The 19,571-nt window shown below is 43.2% G+C and overlaps 1 protein-coding gene across 1 annotated transcript in view; it reads right to left on the reverse strand.

The window, feature by feature from the left end:
- The window catches only part of BTBD16 (BTB domain containing 16), a 654,256-nt gene that overhangs the window by 192,662 nt on the left and 442,023 nt on the right, over positions 1–19,571 (reverse strand). The window contains exon 11 of the mRNA XM_085614582.1: positions 14,697–14,816. Coding sequence (XP_085470708.1) covers positions 14,697–14,816 — 120 coding nt within the window. The remainder of the gene's footprint in view (positions 1–14,696; positions 14,817–19,571) is intronic.

The raw sequence follows: 19,571 nt of genomic DNA on the forward strand, positions 1-19,571 counted from the left end.
TCTTTGTAGACAGATGGAATTTCAAAGTCCTGAAGATGCAATACAACGTGGTGTGGCGCTCTCAGGTTCCGCCACATCGGGCAAATGTGGCTCATACATCCCGCTGCTTTCTTCACATTCTCACTACCTTTGCAAAACTACAAAGTAGCGTCCCTTAAAGTATAAACCAGGATTGGAGGATCTGCTCTTGCCCGAGACATGTATCCGGTCGGTTTCCCTAACTACTGGTGAGTGGATAGCGGACCGCACTGAGTGGTAGATTAGTGTTCTTACGACTGTTTTGTACCTTGGCAGTTTGAGCCTAAGCTACTTACGTGCGCTCTATTTAAATTCATACAACCTCAATCTTTTAATCCGCTTTGTTGGTGTATGCATGTCCAGGAAACCTTCCCATTGAGCACTATTAGCCCTGAATAAAATGGCGTGGCAGAGTTTAGCCTCAAGCACCAAACACCGTAAAAAACATCAAGCAAGCGGGTGCTTGGGCGATTATTTCATCCTGGGGCTTGGCACTAATGTTGTTTGACTCTTTAGCCATCATACATTTAATTATTTAATTCGGGCAAGTAAGTTTCATAAATTTAGGAAAGCCTGACAGAAGCTAGCTGTTCATCGTAACACTTAAAATATTTTCAACTACATCATAACCGGTTCAACGTCAAATCTACAAATTATGGTGTTAAACAGTATCTATCCCCTTTTATGCAATCAGGGCTGGACTAACATCCAGACATGGACAGAATACAGTTATCAAAGTGTTTCTTATTTTTCACCTCTGCCCAGCATCACACTGGACCGGAACAGCCCAAACCTAATCCACAAAAAATACATTTAAAGAGTCTTATTTATAACTATGCGAATAAGATTTGCATATGTGGGTCAGAATAAGAGACCGACGCTAGGCTGAACACGTTTTACTACTAAAGGCACTGCGGTCAGACTCATAGGACTTGTAGCTCACCCCTTTTTTCAGATCTCTTTGCAGGAGACTGATGGATAGCCAGATATTCCATTGTTGCTTCATTCCAAGATCCTGCAGTGTCGTATTCAAAACAGGGGACCAACCATTGCACTTCTCTCTATAGATATTTAATTTAATGGCTTTGAGAGTTCCAGGGCTAACAATTGTATTCATATGCAAGCACCTAATTTGTGCAGCTTTTCCTATACATTGCTGCTTATGCAAGCCAGACTTTAACCTTACCTGAAACGGAGATGCTGAAAAAGGCAGACTGAATAAACACTTGATTGAATCTAACAAAGGAGATATCTTGCCCAGGAATGTCGCATTAACGTAACTAATAGCTGTTGAAAAATTGGTGTAAATTGATTCAAAAACAGGTTCTAGGGAGGAGCCAGTGCGATCAGAAGCCAAACGAAATATTGCAAAAAAAAGAGGAATCGCTTTCAGCGTTTGTGTTGGTTAGATGATATTGAGGTCCAACCCTCAAATTAAAGAAAACACCTCCATAATTATATGATGTGACTCTTAGAATGGACTCTCCCTTAAATAACCAGTTGCTGGCTTTAACTGTTTTGCTGAATATTACATCTTTTTTTGAAAGACTCAGTGGCAAAAAAATATTTTCACAGTAGGTCTCCAGAATGCCAAGAAAACGCTGCAGACCAACACCTGTCTGGTCTAGCAAGACTGTTGTCTGTATACTAGGGAACTGGCACTGCATGGCCCCCCTAACCTTGGTGGGCACGATCTTACTTACATGCATAAGATAAATCCCCATGTATGCTACATACAAAATGAAAAGCCAACATTCACTCCTGCTTCCAGCCTCTATTGATATAGATGTTTTACGATATACAACTGTTCTTCCCTAGATGTAGCTTACTCCATAGTAGATTTCTGTTTATGACCTGAAATACATTTTGAAAGTCTACAAAACAGGCATATCGTGGAGGGCTGCTAGGACTAATAATACTTTCAATCAGCATTGACACAGGCATTATATTATCAATAATCCCCCCTTCTCCGTAGAAGCAAGTATGAAACCAGGGTAATAACTGACGTTCATTAGCCAACTCCTGAAACCTGTAGCAACTCAGTGGCATAAAACTTTGCATCAAAAGCAACTTACATTATAATTCTGTAGGGCCTGAGATCTGAACTGCAGCCCTTCTTAGTCATTATCATTATTATTATTATTATAGGATGATAGCAAATGGAGAGGTGCACCGGCACAAGTGCAATAAAGAGTCCAATTTGTATAATCAAACACCACGTGTTTATTATTTCTTTTTAGGTCAAAATATATAACAAGATGCAGCCAACGCGTTTCGTTCCAACAAAGTTTAGAACTTCATCAGGGCTTAATAGTGTACAATATTAATGTATCATAATAATAATTATGAATTGAATATAGATAGTTCAGTCCAATGTCAAAGATCTATCAAGAAACCAGTATCGGCTGCGTCATCAATCTCCACAGTCACACGGTCATAATGTATGGTAATGAACAGTCGCCAAAGGAACATAAAAAACGGCACCCGGCTATGACCCTACTCATTTTGTACACTGTGTGAACGAGGTGCTTTCTTTTCAGTCTGCAGTTGTTTCAAGTTTCTGTGTTCAATTTTTATTAGTATTATAGTCTCATTTAAGTTTGTCCAGGTGTACATATCCTCTGCACGCACCTAGCTCTTGACATTTGGCCGTCTTAGGGCCTGGACTACTTATTGAAAGCAACTGAGGACGGTGGTGACTTTCCAATCTTCATTTTATTTCGAACATTTTGATGGTCTGGAATACCTGAACAGATATAAAAGTTGATTTTAAGATCACCTTCCTGTTACTGGAAGTATATATAATGATCATCAGACAGTCAGACGCCATTCAGGGCACGAAGGCCCACGGCATGAACATATCTTATTTCCTGTTTAAGGATAGGCACCGATCTGGTATTCCCAGGAAGCTATCTTGAAGCTCCAAATAATGGTTCTCCAAAGAACCCATATGCAAATTTTAATGACAATCTCCGATCAGCAAAAAAAATGCTTTGGGTGTTGTTTTTTGATCCTGTAACACCTCAATAAAGCGAGTAATAGACTGCTGTTTTGTGCAGATCGTGGGTAGACAATTAGAAGTATAAAGAGAAATGTCAATACCTTTCTTTCTGAATAAAACTGCAATGCCTGTGTGAAAGTGCTAGCACTACTTACACTTCTTAATCTGAAAGTTAGTTTAGCAGAGATATCAATAGCCAACCATCCTGAAGGTATACGCTTTTTCATTGCTGATACTGAACAAACCTTGTAGCCAAGCAGCTGAGGGGTTTCTATGCACCAACTCTTCTGTAACAGACAATACATTAATTTACCACATTGAATGCATCCATATCTGACTCTAGTCGTTCCAGACACACACATTCCACACGTTATATGCTAAATTTAGCTTGAGGTTATCGTCAAATGAATTAGGGGCATTCTCTAATGATAGGGTAGTTGCTAGTTGTTAGACCCGACAGCTCTTAGCGTGGTCTTTCAAGAAACTCTTTACCTACTCAGAGCCTGTGTTTTTTGTTGGACTTAGGTCTCTTGATCTTCACCACTACAAACCCATGCTAAAGTGCAAGTCCTCACTCCTTAAAAAAAATTAAATGTACTTATAAGTCCCTAGTAAAATGGTACAATATATACCCTGGGCCTGTTAATGCTACTAGTGGGACTGCAGCACTTATTCTGTAGGCCTTTAAAACATACCGCAGGCCTGCCATTGCAGCTTGTGTGCAGTTTTTAAGCTATCAATTCGACCTGACAAAATAAACCGTTTGGCAGGCCTAAACCTTCCTTTTTAATATATATAAGTCACTTTTAAGGTGAACCCTAATGAGCCCACAGGGCAGGGTGCAGTGTACTTAAAGAGTTGGACATGTACATCTAAGTTTTATATTTCCTTTTAGTGGAAAAATCTGCTAATTCATGTTTCACTACTGTGATGCCTACCTTTCCCATAGGATAATACGGAGTTACCTTATTATATTTAATAAGTGACATATTTTGTTTCAGAACAGGTAGAAATGTCATGTTTGGACTCAAAAGAATTGTAATTTAAAATCCTCTTTAAAGGCAAAGTCGGATTTTAAGTCACAAATCTGATAATGCCACTTTTAGAAAGTGGAGTAAAAAAAGCAGGAGTTGTGCCAATATACGTGGGCAAGGCTAGGCCACACAACAATATACACCAAACGAACAATTGCCAGTGCTGACAGTCCTTTTACACATACAACAACATTGAATTTCGTGAGCGTGCAAATCAATCAACGTGCCACCATTTAATTTCTATTATATTAAAAAAACCTTCACACATCATATATGTATATCAAAATCCTACACAATTGACCAACATAAATGTGAAAACAATCTATGAAATCTTTCATCAAAACTAGAAACCCACATTACGTTTCACAAAAAAATCCACATATGATAAAAATACAACACATTCCTATTTCACCTATGTGTAAACATGTAAGAGAATTTGTATCCTGGTTATGGATTGATCTACCGACTAAGAGCAAAACCAATTGTAACATAAACACAGTTCATGCCTGATGGGCTTGTACCAGAAGTGGATTAACAAAAATCTTCTTAGTATGTATATATCGCAGGCCTTTTTATCTTGAGTATTGCGCTTTGTTATACTGGGTGTCGTGAATCACTTCTGCTCCACATCAGAACTAATGATTTGCCGAAGAAGAGCTCATTAACACAAAAAGTAGTGAGAACCCACATGGGTACCATTTTCACTGTGTGTTTTTTTTGCCCATTGCAGCACTTCACACAGACTAGAGAAATGCCTTATGACACGAGTGTGACAGAAAGGTGGAATGCAGCAATAATATATCATCTGAGATTCCTTCTGCATAAATACATTAAAAACACAATAAAAACATGTTTTCATGGAAAACCTTTCTGTCGGTAAAAAGGTCTGCGATGTATACACACTAAGAAGATTTTGAGGTCCAAGATTCAGGTCCAGAGCTTGATCGAAGAGTAGCCACTTTTTCTGAGTTCTGAGGAGAACCCCCAAATAACAAAGGGTTCCAAATGCGTCGACAGTGGTACAGTCCAGAGAGCATGATGTAAAGATATTACTGTTTTTCGAGGAACAGGTGTCCCTGGATTTTCACAAACAAGTGAGCATAGAAATTAAATAAGTTCTATGTCACAAGAGTTTTGGAATAAGTTTATTCGATCACATAGCAGAAAAACGTATTAAAAGTGGAAAACATAAGACAAAAAACAACACAAGGAAGGTACTTTACCCCTCAGACATGTTAGAGTGATTTGTAACAATGTTATGCAGATTCTACCACAATTGTTTTAGTACCTATGCTATTGAACTTGTAAAACAATGAAATTTGCAATAGTCATGGTACTGTATGTCAACGACGTTATGATCCCATTTAGTAATATGGCGATCATCATCAGGACTTGAATTATGCCTGAGACTTAAAAATGTCTAGCATCAATCCCGGATGAGATGATAAGTGGAGACAGTAGGGGTGAGTGAGAGTAGTTGCAAGCTGGCGCTGCCGTGAGGAGGTACTACGCTTCGGGATGAAATCACAAGACGACTGGTGGTCAAGGAAGTATCTAGAATAATTGCCATTGGTAAAAATCGATTCACATATTGAAAATACTTATACGGTGAGGAGGTGGCGATCTGTGATAGTTCACTGTACGAAGGTCTGCACCAGTCCGTCTCCTGGAATCAATTGACAGTGTCGGGAGCCCGTGCATGGTGGTAATTTGAATGGGGGCTGCGCATGAGCATAATGTGTTCAACGTGATGGAGCAACCAGTGCGGATCATGGGTGAGATAGAACAGCGGCCCGATTGTCTGAGTGGGCAGCTGAAAGGTTGACGGTTTGTTGACAGATTAATGGGTTTGAAGTGCAGGCCTTATTTGGAGTTGTTAATGGACATGGGGCATTTACCTTAAGCCTTATCTGTGATCCTATGGGAGGCCTGAATCTATGCTCTAAGGCTATCAGGTCTTCGAGAAACTTATGATTTACTAGCCTCAGTCCAATGTAATCAAATATTGGGTGCGCGTGACTAAACCTAATGACATTTAATATGTCCTCTCTAATGATTTATCTGTTGCCCCCAACCTTTCTGAGCAAGTAGACGACTTTGTTGGTTAATGAGTCCTGCATTTCCCTACTGCCTAATGAGAGTTTTGGAACATTAATCATGAATATATCATCTTGCTTATTGGTAACTCCTAGGGGCCTTGCTATATGACCTTTGGAATTTGATACTGGGGTAGCCTTAATCATGTTTTGATGACCAGATATTCTTTTGCCACTATGTGATTCTGTAGGCCTCCAATCAGATCCTGAAGTGGATTAGGGTTGCATCCCGGGTGTTGGAAGGGCGGACGAGACACCCCAGCCATATTTCTATTGTGTGCCATAATTGTTAAAGATGGTTTGTGGCCATCTGCTGGAATACTTCCAAAATTATTATCTTTGTTTGATTACAATTAAGATTCGCAACCAAGACCAACAAGTTATACATTTTATCAATAAGGGCCATAAACAGCCTTCCAATACTATCTCTTAGACTGATTATCTCTCTTTTTGTGAGATTAACTGTGGGTTTGAAGAGTTCCTAACTGCTGTAGACACACTAGTAGAATGCTAACGTCTGGATGTTATGTTATTTTAACTTGACTTGATATTGCGCACAAAACACCTGAGGGTAATTAAAATAAGTAGGCTTTGAGTTGTTCCTGAATTTACAGTAATTTGGACAGGAACGAACGTGAAGAGGAAGAGTGTTCCAGAACACAGGGGCAAGATAGGAAAATGCCTTTCCACCGCTATGTGGAAGACGAATGCGGGGGGCCCACAACAGGGCTTTAGAGCAAGATCTTAGACGGCAGGGAGCATACGCTTTCATTCTTTTCCGCAGATGAAGCGGACCTTTGCCTTTTAAAACAGCAGACTTTAAAATAAGAGCGTTTCTTCACTGGCAGCCAGTGTAGTTCTTTCAACAGAGGCGCCGAAGAAGTGCAAGAAGGGCAGTTAAGGACAAGCCTGGCTGCCGTATTTTGGACGGCTTTTACTAACATCTGCCACAAGGGCATTGCCATAGTCTAGTCTGCTTATTTACTGTGGCATGAACCAGAGTTCTACGGGCAGAAATAGGAAGGTAGGGGAAATTTTGGCGCAATTTGCGTAGGTTGTAGTAACATGTGACAGTGGTGGCCAAAATGTGCTCTCTCATTGTTAAGGCTTGGTCAAATTTTATCCCCATATTCTTTACTGCTTGTTTGGGCACGGGAGTGGCACCCAGTTGATGAGGCCACCAGTCATCAGTCCAGATAGAAGAGGATTTAGCAAACAGCATAATCTCAGTCTTATCTGCATTTAACTGGAGATAGTTCTCATTCATTCAGTCTGAGATAGCTAACATGCCTGAGGAGAAACGCTCTTTTTCCGCCATCAGGTCATGGCCCGGTGTAAACATCAGCAGGGTGTCATCTGCGTATGAGATTATATCAAAGCCAAAGAGCTCTGCAATCTCAGCCAAGGGAGCCATGTAGACATTAAATAAGGTAGGGCTCAGATATGAGCCCTGCGGAACACCCTTGTTAAAAGTTTATCTTGCGTGAAGAGTAAGGGCCCAGGATAACAGTTTGATGTCTGTCTGTCAGAAAATGGTAGAGCCATTTAAGTGCCAGGCCCTGAATACCTATTCTTGTAGCCTTTCCATCAACCTCATGTGGGAAATAGTATCAAAGGCTGAGGAAAGGTCTAACAATACAAATATCACTGGGTTTCCTGCATCCACTCCCAGGTGCAGAGTCGGTCACTGCCAAGAGCGCAGTCTCTGTGCTAAGGCCTGGGTGGAATCCGAATTGGGAGGGATCAAGGATATGATTAAGTTCGAGATAGGAACTTAATTGTTTATTAATCAGACCTTCAAGCTGTTTGCCCAGAAGAGGTAACAAGGATATATGGCGATAGTTACTCAGATATTTTTGGTCCAGCGTAGGTTTCTTTAAAATGGGACTTACGCATGACGCCTTCCACTCTGGCGGGATAGTACCTGTTTTGATTGAGCAATTGAAAATTTCTAAGATCACTAGGGCACAGACAGTGCCAACAAGGACATTAACTTGGGTGGAAAGATGTCCAAGGGAGAGCCAGACTTCGCTGACACCAACGAACTGTGGATTTCTTCCATAGTGTAAGGCTCAAAACTATATAAAGTATGAGATGTAGCCTTTGACTGATTAGCCCTGAGTCTTGATGGGATGCAATATGACATTTTGTATAAATGTGGAAGATTTTATAATGGAAGATATTGGCAGGCGAATCGCAAAAGATCTGGGATTCGGAAAGGGACTGAGTGCATGCCTGAGGAGTAATAAAATCATGGACTATATTAAAAAGAGCTTTGGAGGAGTTGCCTGTCCGGTCGATTTGATTGATAATAAAACTACGCCTAGCAGATTTGATGTTATGGTGGTAGCAGGAGAGAGCTTGTTTATACTGATCCTTATCTTGAGTTTCTTTGCTTCTGTGCCAGAGCCTCTCTAGATTCTTGCACTTTGATTTTTCTATTTTTAACTCTGGCGAGAACCAGGGGGCCAAAGGTCGGTGATAAGTGGAACAGTAGTTTCTATGAGGGACGGTTACATCCAATGCTACAGTTAAGCAGAGTTAAATGACTCCAATAGCTCTGAAACCTCTGGATTAAGTTGTGGCAGGCTCAGGTGAAAAGCTTGCCGGAAAGCTTCAAGAGTGAGTTTATGCCATGGTCTATAGGTATCGCATGGCAATCTACTATTCCTTGTATTTGACAAGGGATGAGGGTACTGAACATCAAAAGGGATTAGATAATGGTCGGTCCAAGTAAGGGGTAGTGGTGTCTTACCAACCGTTCAATATTGGAGAATAATAAATTGAGTGAGTGGCCAGCTATATGTATAGGACCTCTGATTCTTTGGGATAGTCCTAGTGTCTCTAAGTCCGTTAATAGCTTCATTACTTCGGGGTTAGTGAGGTCCTCCCCGTGGAAATTAAAGTCGCCTAGGAGAAGAAATTTCTTTGAGGCTAGGACATACGTGGCTATCTGTTCCACCAGCTGTGGATGAGTTCTTCAATGGCCCTTAGTGCATCAACCTGATTGTAATATTCAATAGCTATTATAGGTACTGCAGTAGTGGAGTCTGGTGGCTGTATTGTTATAGGACTTTGGTGGCCAGGAACAGGAGGTGGTAGTGTGTTGGTGTGTATATCCGTGTTGGTATGGATAAGTGCATCAGCGCTCCTTGGCTTTTTGAAAAATTATTTGATGTCGCCCTTTCTGTCCTTCCCCAATTTCTTTCCCTTAGCCCTGGTAGCTAAAATACCTTCAACCTCTTCTATCAGTACATTTATTTCGTCTAGGGTACAATTCTCTGGTGAATGTCTTGGTTGTTTTTTTGCTTTCCCCAAGTCGGTTTATTTGTCATTGGCTTTGTGTTTTACCATGATGACCATCTAGTGCAAGGACTACTACAAAACCTTTTATACAATTAGTACTTATAAGTAGATTTTTGCACAAAAAAGAAGCAACAACAATTTCAGAAGCTTATCGCCCAAGAATGAGCTAGTTGCAATAGTACCTGGCTAAGGTAGCTGTACAGAAAACAGCAGCAGAACTAGCTTTAGTGACTTTGGCTGTCTCAGTATGGCAACAACAAATACTGCACAACGAAATAAAGTTAAAAAGATTTAATTTTCAATGTTACGAATGAGTTCCAGAAACTAATTACAAGTCCTCTTTCCCTTCAAAAGAATTATTAGGATCAGACCATAGGTCCACTCCTATCTCTTTTCCGGACAGAACAAAGTTTATCTCTTAGGCTGTGACTGACACAATGACACACTAACACACACACACAGTGGCAGCTCACACTGCTATTTATGTTCTGTTGCAATTTGCACGATTTCCTCAGCCCAAAATTAATCCTTGCATCTATTTTGGATGTAAGAGTGCATTTGCTGTATGTTTATTAGCAAGAAAAAACAACCAGATCAGTGTATATTGTATCGCAGTGCAGTGCACCACCTTTCTTTAATTGCATATGGGACCAAACAGCAATAGGGAAGTATTTTGGGATTCGAAACTGAGCCAAATTGCTTTTAGTAATGTTTATAAAACCACTAACAATTTTCCGATACAAAATTCGAAATTCACTAACATCATGTAAATAAAGTTTTACTTTAATATATGGAGAAAAGGTCAATTTGCATGAAAATATTTAGGTAAATATTGGATTATGCAGCTTTCCCTTTTGAATATGTATCCTTCCTGCTGCTAGCATGTGCTTCTGATGAGCAATGTGCGTTTAAATTCAGTATTTAAGACTGCAGTACCACCTCCTGTCTACAGGAACATAGCTGAGCAAAATATAAACACTTGATGAAACACAGGTCCCCACAAGGCAATTACATTTTTTTTGTAAAAATTGACACAGATGTTCCTGAAGTCATTTTATATAATTTAGAAGATACTGCCTTATGGGGACCTGGGTTCAGGTCCCGACAGTGCAATCAAGTCCCCACAGTGTGAGTGTTTTAGCACACCCAAGTCCCTATAGTAACACAAACACACACATCCCCACCCTCTCCTAGGAAATGGCATCCACAACTCCATCGCCACCCCCTCCTGGGAAATGGCATGCAAAGCGTCGCCAACTCTGCCAAAGCAAATGTGCAACATCTTTGCGTGATGGTACATGATGGGCAGATGTGTCAGGATATGTGGCCCACATTTATCTCTTAGCGTTAGACTAGTGCAGAATCACTAAATTCCTAACTGCTGGACTGTGCATGCAGTGAGAGTCAGGAATGGCTGGCAGTGTGCAAAGAGTGTTGGTGTCGCTTGGTGAGTGACTTTACGTTTTTGCTGGATGAGCTACATGAGACACCAAAGTTCAGTCTAGGAAACTGGTGCCAAACCTCTTTAATTTACTCTTCAATCACATGTTGACACCAGTAGGTAGCAGCATCCAATACTGCGTGGCATTCTAATTATGCATATTGGTTATGCCCGTCTTTTTCTGCACGCACATACCCACATCTCCCTAGTTAACTTTCAGATGTCAGCGAATAATTCCATAAATCTGTCACTAGAAATGATGAAATTGCTCACCAAAGGGGCAATTGAGCTGCGACTGGAAGTGGAGAAAGAAATGGGGAATTACTCCTGATGCTTTCAGGTTCTCGCGAAGGATGGAGGACTAAATTAGATTCTAGACCTCGGATGCTTGAACTCCTTCCTCAAGAAGGGGAAGTTAAAAATCATGACACTGGCTCAGGTTCTGCAGGCCTTGGATCTCAAGGACTGGATGGTGTCCCTAGAACCACAGGATGATAAATGTCATGTACCTGCAGTGCTACAGGAAGTTCCCCACCTTTGTTTTGTTGTCACACCACTTGTAAATTGAATGCCCTTTGCACTTACATGTACCCCCACAGGTCTTTGCAAATGTCATATTGGTGGTTGTGGCAGATCGTTGCAGGTCAGGGATACACCTATTCCTGTACCACGACTGACTAGAGAAGAAGGCTCACCACTTACAGACAATGGTGTCATTGTTGTCCACCCTCGGGTTGGAGGATTTGCTTTACTGGGCAATGATCCTGAAGTTTCGGGGGAGAGCCTCTGTTTGGCCTTGATGGTTCTTGGCTGCTTGCGTTATTGCGATTATGCATCCTGCTAGTGCCTCATTCCCATTGGCCTTTGCGGTTCCTGTGGGCTCAACATAATGACCAAGATTCCGTAACATCAAGGCAGATAAACTCAGAAAGTGTCATCTTGCAGAGTAGCATCTGCACCCAGAGGTGACACAAGGTATCTTTGCCCAGTGGGGTAACCTCAGTAGACCCATTCACTAACTCTGAAGATACTTACTGTTTAGTCTTTTGTGCCCCGGATTTTCCTCCTCAAGGGTCTCTACGAGATGTGTTAAATCTTTGGTGGGACTCTGGACTCATGTGCACATTCCTGCCTCTGTGGATGACCCCACGTGCCCTAATGAAATTCAGGGAGGACCAAACATAACTGATTTGTATGGTCTCAGATAGGAGCAGTATGATTTGGTACTCTGAACTGATAACCCTCAGTATTTTCCTTCTACTTTGGCTTCCTCTTTTGGATGACCTGCTGTCACAGCAGTAAGACCTTCAGAGGAGACATTTTATTTTCACACATGAAGATTGAGGTGGTTCATGCTATTTTGGCTGTGCATTCCCTTCCACAGGATCAATGTATTCATGCTGCTGGTCCAAGTTTGTTGCCTGATACAAAGAGATACTGATTGACCCTCTACAGGCTAGACTTCCTAATACGTTTTTGTAAACCTACTTTGATTGTTTTATCTTTGGAATTCACAGGGGCCATTATTATGAAATATAACCATAATTTACCAAACATAATATACAGGTACTTGAGTAGAAGGCAAGCACTGCAGAGGCAACCATCGCAGAGGACTTCCATGCATGTACTCTGGTGTCCAAATTAAAGTTCACACTAAAACAACAGAGGAGGTTGTGGAATACGTTTATTTCTTTAGTATGAATCTACCCTTTCTGCATTGGCAGCTATTTATGTAGTATTTGTGATCTCTCATTTCATAGTAATGGCTCATTTAAGACGTGTATGTATGCGGGTGTCCAATTTAAGTGAAGGCTGAGGGTTTTTGTGATTAGGTCAGTGTGTAATCTGTCTTCCATCACCCGGACACTGCCTCAAACGACACTGTTGCTATTAGGTGCTTCCATAGGCCTCTTTTTCTTCCCCATGTAGTGCTGCACTTTTGCTTGCTGCCCATGTTTGTACCATGCTGTGCTACTTGGTGAGGTGGGGGAGGAGGGCTGGCGACTTCCATACTATTGTTATTGCTCCTTTAGCAAGTAGTAAGGCCAGAAATCAGTTGCAAAATGTATTTTTGGTCTCGAATACTTCCAACAGGAATTGCTCTGGTGTGAAGGTCAGTTCTCACAAGGACATCTGCTAACTGGTCAATGGCTCCCTTCCAGAAATATTCATGTTGGGATAGTCCCTGATCATATAAAGGAAGCTCTGCTTGATATACTTTTGCTCGTGCGATCGTTGGGCCAGCAAGGGTTCACTTTGGGCACTGTTAAGAGTTACTTAGTGGCCCTTGCAGCCTCCCCTTGTTTGTCTGGTAAGCATATGTTATTAAAACCACCCATTGTGATGTGTTTTCTTAAAGGTTTTTACATGTGTTTCTTCCTGCTCCATTCATTATGCTACAGTGAGACCTCAATTTGGTTTTAACAATCTTGATGAGTGCTCCATTTGAACCTCTTCACAGTTGTACTCTGAGATTCTTGAAACTAGAATCTGAAGAATGTGTTTCTCATTGCCATCATTTCTACACATCTCCTCAGCGAGCTGTAGTTCATATAATTTCATCCTTTGTAAACTACCTTTCTTCCTGACAAAGTGGTGCTTAAGACCTGCGCATTCTTCTTCCCCGAAGTGGTGTCATCTTTCCACTTCAGGCAGTTCATCGAGCTTAGTTTGTTCGTTTCTCTGTCACATCCATCTAAAGTGGAGACAGGTCGACAGGACTGAGTACTGTGTGGATGACAAGCTATATGCTGGATTCACTGGTGTGAAGGAAAGTAAAGGTGGTCCAGAAACAACCTTGCCTCAGTAGATTGTCCTTTGCATCAAACTGTGTTAACCCTTTGCCAAGGTGTATCCTCCTGGAGGTCTTTGGACTCATTTCACCAGGGTGAAAACCATGAATACTGCTCTACCTCTGGATGTTCCTGTTCTGCACTTTTATCAGGCTGGCAGCTGGGCATCTGTTTATACTTTGTCCAAGCACAACTGTACTGAATCACAAGAAGGGTAATTTTGCTTGTTCAGTCCTGCAAGACGTTCTTGTGTAAAGTCCACTCTCTAGACCCACCTCTTCAAAGGGGGCATTACCCTCCAGATGAGAGGCACCAGCAACTGTTTAGCCCTCACATTTGTACTGGGTATTTCAATCAAGACAATTGAGGCCTGTTCTCCAGGAGCGATGACGAGTACGGTAGCCTTGTTACTGTACGATGACCAACAGGTTTACTTTAGGAGGTGATGAGTGTTTGGAACTCAGCTACAGTTTGACAGAGAGTAACACAGAGTAATTAATGACACTCAAAGTTCAGTATCCACTCACGTGTAGTTCTGACAAAGAATGCAGTTTGGGTATGTACAAAAAATTAGAGGTACCAAGCATATTTTGGAAGACATATGATCCTGAAACAGTTTTAATGGCTAACATAATACACTGAACCAAGAGCATCATATGGTTAATCTAGAACTACACCCCTCCAAATCACTGAGTCTGGTTGTTCCTCGGACACTGAATTAATTCAGCTGGAATTCAAACCAAATAAATACGTCCACCTACCACTAAAGCCAAGTAAAGGATTCTTGATTGGATACCAATCCCAAATGCTATGGACTATGCATTTGTACAATCACCCAACACTACTGACTTGCTACCAAGCCCATGATACCTAAGAATATCCACTCAGGCAACAGTAGCATCCCTCTTATATTCTTCAAGCCTATCCATATCCTTCTGCCCTCTCCTGACTTGTGATTATTCAAGCATCATCCTAACTGTAGTCCGGTGAGATGAAAGGCACTCCTACCTGTTGAAGTAGCTTAAGATGGTGTTGTGCGCTGGAAGCATCTGGATTTTGGGGTTCTGCTGCAAAAAGAGCCAGTAGAGTACTGTCCTGAAGAGGCGATATTCATTAAAAGTGTATAATCTGCAAGGGAAAAACAGAAATGATCAACCCATTGCCATATACTGGGCATCTGGAATCAGAAAAGAGTCTAAGATATGAGGCATGTGAAGGAACAGATACTGAACTGCAGGACAAATAATTTAATGATGATTAAGGCCCCAGGCATATTAAAGAACAGAGGGCCAATGCACTACAATACATGTGTCTCCCCTATATCTCCCCTGTATTTATTAGTGAACCTCCCTCCACTCCCCTAACCTCCATCATCTCACAATAAGACAACGCCCCTGCCGCCCTCTTCCAATCCTCGCTCCTCTCCATCACTCATAGTGACTAACACACTAGTGACTCACAGCGCAGCGGGCACCCGCCCCAATAGCCCTGTGACCACCCTGCTGAGCACGCCTAGCCCTTCGCACACCCCTCCTGTCAGAAACCTAGATGCAGGGTGGTCAAGCTCCACTACCAGGCTACCCAACCATGCCAGCAGAACAAGTCCTGACCCACTGGTTGCCTTGCCGCAAGTTCAACCTTCACTTATGGACCTTGAAACTCTGAACCTCAGAGCAGCCAACATAGCTCAGAGCATCCATAACTCTGTTCTTGAACTGAAAAACATCCTTAACCACATGGAACAATCTATCTCGAATATCAAGCTCTCCCAGAACTCAGTTGTTTCCCCACTCACCAAGCCCTTCCTTCAACCCTTGCCGCAAGCCTTTAGACATGTTCACCCTCGCAAGCATCCCAACTACCTCTCGGAGGACGAAGTTCAAGCCCTCCTCTTATCCTATAAGTCCTCTCCTGAAGCCCCCAGTCCTCCAGACAAGAAAGATGAATACTTAATTCACATGGTTGCAATCAATTCTAATAGAACATCAACTTTCTGCAGCAGAGGAGTAAACAGCAATAACTTAGTGCAAGTACCCTTATCCTCCCTAACTCACAAGACATGCACTGACCCTCCTCTCTCCGGCCTCCTAATTAACTGCCAATCAGCAGCAAAGCATGCCTCTGACATCGCCACTCTCTCTCTTCCTGAGCCAAAAATTTGACATAGCAATCCGTACCGAATCACAGCTCAATGAATCATCATCACCTTACCTTGATTTATTGGTCCCTTAAAATTATAGCATCGTAAGGCTTGACAGGCAAATAGAAAAGGGGGAGGCATTGCTTGCATTTACAGCTCAGACCTCCTCGTCACTTAACTTCATGCTGACCCCACCGACTCCTGCGGATATCTCGCACTCTCCATATGTAACGACGCTACTCAGTTGTGCAAACTGCACATCTTCTACCACTCCTCAGGCAAGAATGACACCTTCATCGACCACCTCATGGAAATCATTATAGCTAAGGTTTACCCCCACTCCAATGACATTTTCCTCGGAGACTTTAATCTGCACTGGAATGACCTCAATGACCCTCAGGGTAACGCCCTCAAAGACTTCCTTGCTGACCAATCACTTACTCAAGCCTGCACATTACCAACTCACACGAAAGGCGCCACGCCGGATTGGATCATTGCTAAGGCAACAGCGGTCAGGCTTAACTCAATAGATCCATGCGACTGGTCTGACCACCATGCTATAACCTTCCTATTGCCTGGCACCCACAAAACAAGGCCAGCGCAACCTGTAAAACCGAAACTCTGGCCCAGGGACATAAAGAGTCAGATCTTGAGAAGCTGGCTGCACATAGCGAGAATGACCTCCCCAACCCCCAAATCTCTTAAAGGTCAACGACCTTGCAGAACACTACAACTCAACTTTTTCTGAGATAATTGGTGATCGTGCCCCGCTAAAGCTAAAAAGATCCTGAGTCAAAGACAAATATCCCTGGTTCAAAGGATCCCTCAACAATGAAAGGAGAACCCTCCGGCTAACAGAAAGAACCTGAAGACAGCACCCCTCAGCCTCCCAACTAAAATGTCTACGACAGACCAGAAATGCTTACAACAGGAACTTCCTCAAATCTAAAAAAGAGTTCTTTAGATCGGAACTGGAAAATGCTAAGAACAGACCTCGTAAGCTCTTTGAAATGGTCAAACAACAATCTAACAAACTGGGTAAAACTTCCAAAGAAACCTCAAAATCCCTACTAACCTGTGAGGAGTTCTCCTTCTTTACAGCCAAAATTACCTCCCTAGGAAACAAACGTAATTCCACCACCAACATCCAACCTCCTCCTGCCGGGTCCCATCTCTCCTTTCTTCCCCCCCCAGACAACACCCAAGAACCAAGCGCACTGGTCCAACTTCAAGTTATATGACGACCATTGCATCTCAAAAATTCTATCCTCCTTAAATCCGAATAACCACTTTAATGACCCACTCCCCTCCAGCTGCATGGCCGCGACCTCTCAAGTTATCATTCCCATTTAGACTACAATAATCAAAGCTTCCCTACTACAAGGGTCCATACCTGACTCTCTAAAAGCCGGTCAAGTCGTCCCTATCTTAAAAAAACCCACCTTGAATCCTGCTACTCCAGACAATTTTAGACCAATATCCAATATCCCACTTCTAGCGAAAGCTCTGGAGAAATGTGTGCAACTTCAACTGAGCCAACATATCACCAACAACAATCTGCTAGACGAATTCCAATCTGGGTTCAGGCCTGGGCACAGCATGGAAACTACTATTCTCCATATTGTGGATGATGCTCTTCAAAACCTTGACCAAGGCAAAACATGTCTCCTAATTCTATTGGATTTATCCTTGGCATTCGACACAGTCAACTACGAGAAACTACTTGAACGCCTCGAAATCAGGGTGGGAGTAAGGGGAACTGTTCTCAAATGGTTTAGATCCTTCCTCCGAAACCGCTACCAGAGATTCTTAGTCAACAGTAAACCGCTACCAGAGATTCTTAGTCAACAGTAATCTGTCTGCTCCGTCCCCCAAGGATCAACTCTTTCCCCAACCCTCTTAAAGCTCTACCTTGAACCGTTAGCTGAATTACTACATACCACCAACACCTCCTTCCACATATGTGCCGATGATACCCAGATCTACTGTCATGATCCTCGCGAGACACCTGACAGCCGGAAGGAAGACCGGCGCCCCCAGCTATTACCTTGCTGCAAGGAAAAGAAGCGGCATCCAAAGTCGAACTACAGTTCCCAGAAGACATTGGGACGCCGAACTCCAGAGCACAGGAAGCGGTGTCGATCACATGATCGCCGCTATAAGACCCTCCCCCTCTGAAGGAACGGTGCTTGACAATCCGTTGGAGTTCCCTGAAGACAGCGCTTAGCGGATGGTAATCCCGCTGGAGGACTAGCGCTCGCCTACTTTCCATCACCGCGAACCCGATGCCGATGCCCGTTGTCATGCCGCCCCTGTGAACTCTCCGGTTCCAATTCCTGTCCGCGGCGCCAAGGTCAGGTAATTAGGTGGGATGCCGTGGGAGGAGCGGGAGCACTCCGTTTGAAGACAATTACCAAGGCAGTGGTGTAACTGCATTTGTTCCGAAAAGACTCGCCCGAGGAACGCGAGTGTTCCGTGTGCCTCGGCCGCGTTTCCCCAACATTCAGCGTACTGCGCAGCCAACGCGAGGAAGCGTTGACGCTCCGCAGCTCGCACCCGACCTTTGCTTTCAGAGAGGACTTTTAGTGCACAGATAGGCACTGTTGGTTACCGCCTGCGGTAACACGGTAGTGAGGATAACTACCATACTCGCAAGGACCCAGAAAGGACTTGCACCAAGAGACAACGCCCTATCCACGATTTCATTGGCCGTGAAGCTAACGGTCTCCATGACTGGGGGTTCTAGATTTCTGTACTCCTTAGGTGAGTAGTAATCCTCTAGAGGGAGAAAGGAGGTAGTGGGTAGGTGGCACTTTCTTCCCTAAACACATGATTTGTTTGTCTCCTCCTTACTGCAGCCTGCTAGAAAGTAACTCCATCAGATCCACCCGCTCGCTGACAGAAGAACCACGCTGACCCCCATCCCTCCTTTGTTGATCCTCTCTTTTTCCCCCTGTGTGCCTCTACCACGCACTCGTGTTTGTTTGGGTTCACCAGCGTGGGGTTGCTCTTGTGGGAAAGAGAGAATTCCTGCGCGTCATCGTTCCTGCCGGTCGATCAGCAGGTTAGTAGCTTTCTAGAGTATACAGCTACTGCCAGCCTGACAGATTGTCAAGCCCACGTATACTTCTCGGCCTGAACGATGGACTCCAATGTCGTGTTGTCCTCCCTGTTGGAGAGCATTACGGCTTTACAACAGGAAGTACACGCTTCCCGGTTAGAGAACCAAGAAATGAAAAAAGAAATGTGTACCTTGCGCAGGGAGGTTGCAGGCATTACTAGACAAGGCCCTGGTAAGAGCACGTACATAAAAGATTGGACCCTTCCCCCTCCTGCGACACGCACAACCCCGGAACTGGGGGGTGGTGCCTCTGGTACAGGGTTCTTTACCCCTCCTGGCACGTCACAAGCTTCTCAGGATTCTGCCCCTACAGTGCATGTCATCCAGACTCATGGGATACCATTAGCCCCCCCCCGAAAGGTTCTTCGGGGACCCCAAGAAATTTGAAACTTTTCTTAACCAATGCAGGTTACATTTCCTCTGTAAACCGACGATCTTCCAGGAACATACCGCAAAGACCTCCTTCATGATGTCGTACATGGGGGGCAACGCGGCTAGCTGGACCATTCCGTTAATGGAAAGAAACGACCCGGTGCTGCACAATTTCCAAGACTTTTGTACAGAAATGAGAAGGCTATTCGATCGTAAATCTCACATGCTATCATTGGATCGTGAATTGCTT

This window comes from Triturus cristatus, chromosome 1_2 (genome assembly GCF_964204655.1).
Source record: "Triturus cristatus chromosome 1_2, aTriCri1.1, whole genome shotgun sequence".
NCBI lineage: Eukaryota > Metazoa > Chordata > Amphibia > Caudata > Salamandridae > Triturus > Triturus cristatus.